This window comes from Acyrthosiphon pisum, unplaced genomic scaffold (genome assembly GCF_005508785.2).
Source record: "Acyrthosiphon pisum isolate AL4f unplaced genomic scaffold, pea_aphid_22Mar2018_4r6ur Scaffold_20960;HRSCAF=22641, whole genome shotgun sequence".
Taxonomy (NCBI): Eukaryota; Metazoa; Arthropoda; class Insecta; order Hemiptera; family Aphididae; genus Acyrthosiphon; species Acyrthosiphon pisum.
The window spans coordinates 501,152-510,967 of NW_021770374.1; the positions used below are offsets into that span (position 1 = coordinate 501,152).

Here is a 9,816-nt window from a genome sequence, read left to right on the forward strand (position 1 = left end):
GAAATAAATATCTTATGCTAGTACATTTATAAATTATAACATGTTTTAAAAAAATTTAAATACACGTAAGTTACCTGGTACGTTAATACTATCTTGAATTCCATCTTATTCCTTTTCTTTGGCTTGCATAGGTAATATTATCACGCTCTAACCTGGTCATATGCTTTCTCTTTAAACGCTCCATCAATTTTAACGTACTGCTCGACCTTTGATAAGTTTTTTTACAAAGCGAACACTGGGCCTCATTAGAATTATTTATATCCTTTATAAAATAATTCCAAATAACAGAACTATTTTTCTTGAGCCACGACATTATTTGATATTTCAGTAGTTCAGTACAAAATAAACAAAATTGGTCATAAACTGTCGGCTACAGTTAATAACTTAGCTCTTAAAAGGGCTGTTTTAATTTTGTCACTTAAAAGCCAAAAGGGACTATATGAATACTAACGTTACGGAAAACCGAAAAACTCGCGTTCGTCAAGAGTGATAAAAATTAAAAACAAGTGATAACACTGATAACAAAAAACAAGTTACTTAAATAAATATTTATTCGAATAATTAATAATTATTCATTCAAATAATAAATGGAATAATAATTGTAATCTATTATTCAGATAACTAATTTGGCAAGACTATCGAATAATTCGATAGTTATCATTCAATAACGCCCATCACTACGGGCCAGTTTCGGTGACGTGCGTTGAGCTCGTTGTCTTTTCCTAACCGTTGGCACGACTCTTTTGTGTGTGTCGTCGATCACGTGTGCGCTCTGTTCACGGAATCGACTGTGTACGCGCACGAATTTATATTGTGCCTATCGATACAGACTGAATACGCCCGGAATTGGGGGCACAGACCGAAGGACCACTCGGTGCGAACCGAGAGAGAACGACCAAAATTTGAGAACTATCAGATAATGCCTACTACTGTTCTGAGTAGGCAACCTAATCTACGACCGTCAGAGAACGCCTACTACTGTTCTGAGTAGGCAATCCAATCTACACCTGACCAAAGTGACAATCAATTTCACGACGACGAAATCGGCCGTGGACGGGAGGTAGTACATGGGAATCAGGAAGTACAGTTTAATTATCGAGGGGGGGGGGGTCTCTGTGGTCGAATCGGTTTGGTGCAATGACCACAGAGCTCACACCAATCAGAGACTTAACACTAGCTTAAAATTAAGGCAGACTAAGACGCAGACGCAAAACAGATGACACCAAATCCGATGTCTGACAATGTCCAGCAACCAGACGAGGGTTAGTAATTAATTTAGAAAAACTCACGAATATTGTTGGTAACGATGGATATTTATTTTTGACGCAAAGTTGCGTTGTCTGTTACAATAACGGCCTGATGATATAAGCAATAATTGTTGGATCACAATGATCCGGCAACTCACTGGTAACAATAATAATAATAATTTTGATACATACTATGCGCTCAATGCGACTTAAAAAATACAATATAACGACGAACAGCCACCGCTGCAATAGCGGGACAAGAAAAAAGAAAACAATATATATATACGAACAGACCACAACAAGGGCGTTGGCCGTGGACGTAACAACAATAACAAAAGAACAGATAATAGTGATATGTGAAAATGATAATAATATTGTCCAAAAGTTGACCAATACTTATTTACACAAAACGAGAAAACAAAGATAATAAATAAACATAACATTTAGAATAATTTAAATAATTTAAGGAAGGAGTGGTGTTTGGACGAGAAGGAAGATATCGCCGTCGCGCAGAGTCGTCTCCCGCGATAAGCTAATTGCTTATTGCGCGAACACAGACAATTTACATATATATTGAGGATCTCGCAAAAGATTAAGTCGGTTAGGCGTTTTGTGTTGCGACTTGCAATAGCGTATCGGCCGCCAAAACCTCGTGATTTGCGGTTTTCACCGATTTTAAATATTTGCTAAATCAATTGCGTGCCGCCGTTCACTTCTTGACGTCGGGGCCGTAGCCGTCCAGGATTGCATTCTCCATCGACAGCGGACCAGGTCAATTATATTTTTAAATTGTTGTTATTGTATTATTCGTATTATTTATACTATTGTATTTTGGGCCGCCCTTTCAGGTGTACTATAGTACCAAAGATGGTTGTATATTATAATATATTGTCTTTTTGTGTCTCGTGCACCGCGAATTGTATACAAAGTATTTTATTTTTGTTCACTTATAAAATTTCACCGGTGGGTTACTTTTTCCTCCTACTCAATATACTTGGAGTGGATATTGTCAACCGCTTTATTTGTAGGAGCATATCGGCGATTAAACAGAATTGAACAAAGTTTGAGTCATATAGAGTTGATACATTTAACGGGCAACGAAGTGCACGGGATCAGCTAGTATTTTATAATATTGTAACAATATTGTTTAAATTTTTACACTGTCATATAAGCAACCTGACACAGTGGCGTGGCGAATGGGCTAATCGAGAGGCGGCCACCTCAGTTTATTAATGGGGGGGGGGGGGGGCAAAAGGGGCATTTGCCCCGGGTGGAAGTTTTTTGGGGGCGGTAATTTTTTTGTAATTTTTATTTTTTTCTATCTCAGAGTCAAAAGAAAACATACATATTGTATGACGTAATGGAAAACTCGGGATTAAGAAACAACTAATAATAATTAGTATTATCGTACAAATGTATTATTAAATTTTATATATTATGTATATAAAATTATGCATAGTATGAGATGGGCATTTATGTAATAACATAAATTATTATACTTATACATGTGTCATGTATACAATCATACAGATAATTATATTTATAACTATAATATATTGTGGACTGTGGTAACGTGTACGTGTGGTTTTAGTTATAATCGAATAGTATTTTGGTATTTGCTATTATAGTTGTCAGAGTCATTATACTTAAATATATAATGATAAATCATAAATGATACGGGAAAGAATTATTATTCTATAGTTAATGTGGAAAATTATTCTATTTTTAGTCATACCCGTATGGCCGTTTTCTTTGCATGTATTATTGTTATTTCTTATTATCTTTCTGATATTATTATATACCTATTATAAATTATTATTATTATTATACTGCATAGACGCTCAGTGACTACGGCCTACGGATGTGTAATTATATGTAATACAATTTTGTCGTCTGTTTTATTTGTTCGTTTTGATTTTAAATTGTTTATAAATTTTCTAAACTATGTCGGAGGTTTCAAAATTTTTTAATTTTAAAATGGATAGTAAAAAAACAGGGATGTGTTGCTCTGTACAATTTTGCAAAAGTAAAGCAAGTACTAGGAATATAAGTTTCTTCCAATATCCAAAAGACAATCGTCTAGAAAATCTGACAGAAGAACTATAAAAAAAAATAGCTATAAAGTATGTGGCGATCACTTTGTAGATTCAATGTTTTTGAACTCCACAACAAAAAACCGACTAGTTTTCAATGCTATTCCAACAATATTTAATGGTAAGTAAATAATAAAATTATGATAACATATTTAAAAATTATACAATTTCAAACTCAATTCAAAACTAATTTTGATCTTAATAAAATAATTTTTGGTTTAATAATTTAATTTTAATATTAGTTAGATTTTTTGATTTTAATTTTTAGATGAAATAATGTTGGAAAGAGCAAAATTGGCTAAATTACAGTCGAAAACCGATGTAGATCCACATGATAATTCAAAAGAACAGAGTAGCTGTAGTAGTTCAATTCCAGGCACTGAAGAATTAAGAAGTAATTTTAGTGGATCCATGAATACTTCTGATGCTTCAAATGAATCTTGTAGCTCAATCACAACTACTGATTCTTCAAATCAAACACCTGGATACTTATCGACAAATACACCAAGGAAACAAAAACTTGTCACGGAGATTAAATCTGGAAAACAAGAAATAAAAAATTTAAAGAAGAATATAGTAAGTCTAAGTCAACAATTAGCTAACTATGATACAGTTGAACATTTTTTTTAAATTAAGTGAAAAATATTTGTCACCTGGATCATTTACTATTGTCAAATCTCAAATGAATTAAAAAAAAAAACAAAAAGAAGGTTCTAGATATAATAATGAAATTAAACAATTAGCATTAAATATTTATTTTTTAGGACCTAGAGTCTATAAACTTTTATTAAATACTCTTTCACTACCATCAATTTCTACTTTAAAACGGTTAACTCATAAATTTGAAATGATACCAGGCTTGAATGATATTTTTTTTAATATTATTAAGTATAAAATTAAATATTTTACTGACGAAGCTAAAGAATGTGTTCTCTGTGCAGATGAAATGGCCTTAAAATCAAATCTCTATTATATGTTAAACAAAGATGAAATTATGGGGTTTCATCAAACAAATAATACAAAGACTTATAATCCTGCCAATTATGCATTTGTTCTAAAGGTTAGAGGAATAAATCATCTAAACTTTGAATATTTATAACTCATAAACTACTCGACCAAATTCGATTTTCATGTATCAAAATATTAAGAAAAATATTTTGCTTTGGAATATAAAATTAAAACCCTATGTTGTCATTCAAAAAAGTAAAAAACTTAAAAAATTATAAGGATAAAAAATATTTAAAATATAATTTTTTAAGAAAAACGTTGTTTTATAAGCGACTTGAAAGTATGTAAAAAAATATTTTCAAAAAAATGTACACTGAAATAATGAGTGTTGTTTGATAAAAGAATCACCCTGTATAGTAGCCGTAGCCGAAGCGTAGGTACTCAGAATCTACGGTCTACTACAGTACTGCCGTCTGCTACTGCCTACTCTACTATAACTGTTCTACGTTTCAAATTGTCAACTTGTATAAGTATAAAATGACCACTCATAATTTACAAATCGATATCGACGGTCATTTGTTGGGCCACCAAACGTTTTTGTTCAACGTGGAAGAATCTGCTTTAGATTATATACAGCAAGCTGGTAAGCATATTGCATAATGCATATTATATTTTACTACGACTAAATCATCCTCAAAGTTGAGATTGCTAAAAAGTTAAGCTGTTCTGCTCATGTACAATTAATTAATTTGGGTAAGTCAATAGTGAGTAATAAGGGTATCTACCTATCCAGGTAGTATTATTATTACAAGGAAATATTTTTAAGGGCCAAACAATCTGAAAAATAATTAGATTAAACACATATTGAATATAACAACTTAAGTCAAAACAGAACGTTGGCAGGTTCTCATTATCTTATTTTCTTTCTACTCAACTAACAGCAAAAATACAATAATATTAATCATAGGCGGGACTAGACAAATATTTTTGGGGTGCATAAATTGTAAAAAATTCTCAGACCCCAGATCCTTAACACTGTATATACAGAATATTTTTTAAACATACTCTACCCCATATTTTACTTTAATTATACATTTATTCCAATTATGGTTTTTAGAATTTTTAAGTACACACAGAGACTGTATTTTGTACTGTATTTATGCTGCTGTGGGAAAAATGAAGAATCTTCAAATGTTTTCATTATATAATATGCTGTAGCTCTTTCCATCCTAAAGCTGCCTGTAAACTAAAAATGATTGGAATATTATATTAAATAAATCATATTTTATTCCTCATTGAATGCACATTCAAAATTTCAAATATTTTAATTCAAATTATTAAATATAAAAATGTGCAATGACTAATGAGTATTTATGAAGATACCTGTTTATCTGAATCAGGGCCGGCGCAAGAAGTATTGGCGCCCTGGGCGAAACCATGTTTAGGCGCCCTTACCCCCCCCCCCCCCCCCACACACACACCTAATTTGAGTAGTAGTAAAATTAAGTTTTTTAGTAAGTTAAATAAAATTAGTATGTATTTTGTATCATAATTTTAAACTTTATTACCTGATCGTACAATATTGTAAAAAGGTTACACATATTATTTTATTAACTTATAAAATTGCCGCATTGCGTAAAAGAAAAAATTAAAAATAAAAATTATATTAATTTTAAACTTATAAGTATAATCAATATTAAAACTTACCTTTTCTAGCTTTTAATTCAGAAAACTGTTTGATTGCTTCTTCATAATTTACTTTTTCGGCTAAATCATTTTCAATTGACAAAATTGCTAAAGAAGAAAGTCTATCATCTGTCATCGAGGAGCGCAAATAAGTTTTTATTAATTTAAGTTTAGAAAAACTTCGTTCACCGGACGCTACAGTAACTGGAATCGTCAGTAATATTCTTAGAGATATCCATGTGTAAGGGAATACATCAACTAATTTCATATCGTGTATAAACTGGAGGGCTGATTTAGGTGATCCTTCGCCAATTGGTAAAAGTGAGCTTAGATGTTTAAGTTCACTGTAAAGCTCTACGGAATTTATATCAGCACTATCTCCTTCCGAGAGTGCTCCATGCAGATCTTTACAGCATGCCAAAAGATGTTCAGAAGATGGTAATTTTTCTAAATTGTACAGAAACCCCCATAATTGCTTATGGTTTTCAAATTGAGTAAATCTTTCTTTGATAGATTCTCTGACTGTGTCTACAAGAGTGTAGAAAAATTCTCTTTTAAAACGTTCTTCGGCGCCAATCGAAAAATCTTGATCGTTGTTTTCATCAAAAAAAGTTTTCTTACGTCGTACTCGTACTTCTTTTATGATTGGGTCTATACCTAATGACTCTGCTATTTCTTTTGAAGAGTTTGACGCATCTGCGTACCTTGTTTCTCGATACTTGTTAATATATTTGACACAATTATCTAATAATGAAGAAGCAGTTTACAATATCCATTGTAAACCCTTGCATAGATTTACTTACAATATTTACTTGAAATAATAAATCATACCAAACATTTAATGAAATCAATACCTTGAAGTCAAGTAATTGATTTCCTAAACTGCTGGCTTCATTTCTTGTACCAGCATCTGCCTTAGATGATTCCGCCACTTCAATTAATGCATCATATACTTCTTTAGTTTGATATCGAATTGCTTTCACACCGTCTATGCGACTCTCCCAACGGGTTGTACACAATGGCTTAACCGTCAAGTTAGGTAAGTGTAATTTTAGTACTTGCCAACGGTAAACAGAAGCCGAAAATAATACAAATATCCGTTGTACAATTTCAAAAAGTGTGATCGATTCTTTGGATTGCGAAGTTTCATCAGATATAACGAGATTAAGAGAGTGACAATCACAGGGCATAAATGCCGCTTTAGGGTTTAAAGCTAAAATTCTTGCTTGAACTCCTTTTTTATGACCTTTCATATTCGCGCCATTGTCGTAACCCTGACCACGACAGTTCATTATATCAAGCTTGTTTTCTCTTAGCGTCTTAAGCAATAACTCAGTAAGGCTTTCTCCAGTAGATTCACTAACTTCTCTAAAACCAATAAAATGCTCAGCTACTTGTAAATTGCCATTATTTTCGTCCACAAATCTTATAGTAAATGACATTTTTTTCAGAATGGCTGACATCAGGAGTACAATCTAATATCACAGAAAAATATTTTGCGTCCTGTACTTTTTGCTGAATGTTTTCTAAAACTTTGGAGGCCATTAGATTTATAAGTTCATTTTGAATATCCTTACTGCAATAAGTTATATTGAGTTTTTGTGTAGTTATTCGATTTAAATGTTCTTTCATATAATTGTCATATTTTCCTAAAAGTTCTACTAACCCTAAATAGTTTCCATTATTTCTTTCAAATAGTTTATCAGACGATCCTCGGAAAGCTTGATTGTGTTTGGACAAGTATAAAGTTATAGATATTAACCTTTCTAAAATACTTTTCCAATGTTGAACTTCTGTATTCATTACTCGTTGCAGGTCATTATCAATACATCTACCAAGTTTAAATCTTAATTCACATTCGTGCCACTTTTTGTATGCAGTAAAATGCTCAGGTGATTTTTCATGCGAATTAAGTGTTGTTGTCATATGTTTCCAGTCATTATTGCCTATTGTGGATAGTGTACTATGAGAACTATTAAAAAGTTTGCAACAAAAACAAAACACCCGATCAATGCTTTTAGAATATACAAGCCATCGTCTTTTAACTTTTTCATTGTTGTCTAATTTTCTTATTTTGTATATTTTAGAAAAATGACGATTATTTTCATCTTTGGGAAAAATTTCATCATTTATTTCACGTGGTCCCATCTTAATAACTATGTCTATAAAGTTATTCTGTCTGTTATCTGGCCATAAATTTGGGTCGAATAAATCAGGTTGAGAAATAAATGCAACGGATTTGGAAACATCGGTGACCGGTTTATCGCTTATCTCAACTGTTTTGTTCGCAAGTGCACTATTACTACTATTTATGTCAATATCAATATTATTATCATCACAAGGAAAATATGTTAAAGTAGGAGAGGTCAACGTTTCTTCATTATTATGTTTTACAGGAGTCTTAGAAATATTTTCATCTATATCATTTATTGATTCATTTCTAGCATCCGATGTCGAAGTAAATGTTTCATTATTATATTTTACATGAGTCTTAGAAATATTTTCATCTATATCATTTATTGATTCATTTCTAGCATCCGATGTCGAAGTAGATGTTTCATTATTATATTTTACATGAGTCTTAGAAATATTTTCATCTATATCATTTATTGATTCATTTCTAGCATCCGATGTCGAAGTAGATGTTTCATTATTATATTTTACATGAGTCTTAGAAATATTTTCATCTATATCATTTATTGATTCATTTCTAGCATCCGATGTCGAAGTAGATGTTTCACAGGTTCCACTATTACTATTAAAATATTTGTTCATCATTTTTGCATTTTTTTCTAATTCTAATTGAGCTTGAGCTCTACGCTTTCGATACTGGGCTCCTGAAGGTTTATCTTTTTTTGGCGGCATGGTATCAATTATTTTACCTACAATTATTTAATTATTTATATTTGAATATTTAGGTTAAAAAAAAATAATATTTTATGATAAAATGTAAAAGAAGAGAAGACTTTTATTATAAAATAATATTATAATATCATATTAAATTGATAGATACTACGAAAACGTGTTTAAGTATTTTTTCATAATAATAAATACGTGAATGTGCGATTCACCACGTTACATCGACCGTTGGCGCCATATATTAATTATTATATATTAACATCATATCAATTACCAAAGTATATTCATTAACATAAAATATAATATTATTTCACACCATCACTGCCTATAATATAGGAATACTGTGTTTCACTAACTACTTATTTATTAAAACAACCAGAGAACGGAATTTATTGTAAAAAGAAACCAAAATATTATGTACAAATTTACTAAACAAAATATATGAATATTGATTACCTGTTGGCTGTTGGCAGTTACTTATTAGTTTACAATATTTGACAGCAGACCGTACGGAGCGAGAGCTTGTCGAAAACAATAAATAATTGTGTGTGTAGGCAGTAGGCGTGTAGTGTACTATAGTCGGGTATTTTCGCCGTAGCCCGTAAGGTCCGAATGGGTTTTACCGCCGCGGTTTTTCTAACGAATCTAGACTTAATCGTCTAGACGTCTAGTTATATGAATTTATTTATAAATGGGTAGTTATTATAATATAAAAATAATTATTACGACCATCTATAATATATTTTATTGACACACACAAATGCGGTGGTATGCTTCCATAGTTACATGCATTATTTTTACATCAAAACCAGCGGTATCGATGCACATGCACTGCTATATTCTTATATTCTACAAATATGACTAAAATAAGACAATTGCAGATGCATCTTCTGATCTTCAATTAAAACGACATTAGATAATGAATATTTCAAATTTTATAGATTTTTAACGCGTTTTAAAAGATAAATCAAATAAAAATAATT

The 9,816-nt window shown here is 31.3% G+C and overlaps 1 protein-coding gene across 1 annotated transcript; it reads right to left on the reverse strand.

Moving 5' to 3' along the window:
- Nucleotides 1-5,093: 5,093 nt before the first annotated feature.
- On the reverse strand, nt 5,094-8,749 carry LOC100168741 (zinc finger MYM-type protein 1-like). Its single transcript, XM_008191545.1, has 4 exons — nt 7,508-8,749; nt 6,829-7,449; nt 5,996-6,692; nt 5,094-5,125 (listed from the first exon to the last, which is right to left on the reverse strand). Exons 1-4 carry the CDS (start codon nt 8,747-8,749, stop codon nt 5,094-5,096), a joined length of 2,592 nt encoding a protein of 863 aa, XP_008189767.1.
- Between the last annotated feature and the right edge of the window lie 1,067 nt (nt 8,750-9,816).

Bases quoted from the DNA above. Each gene is read 5' to 3' on its own strand.
- LOC100168741 (XM_008191545.1), bottom strand. From the start codon at position 8,749: ATGAACAAATATTTTAATAGTAATAGTGGAACCTGTGAAACATCTACT. The intron at 7,450-7,507 runs GTTTTAGAAAAC...CTGTGATATTAG, and splicing joins TAAATCTAATGGCCTCCAAA to ATTGTACTCCTGATGTCAGC. The intron at 6,693-6,828 runs GTATTGATTTCA...TATATTAACAAG, and splicing joins ATCAATTACTTGACTTCAAG to TATCGAGAAACAAGGTACGC.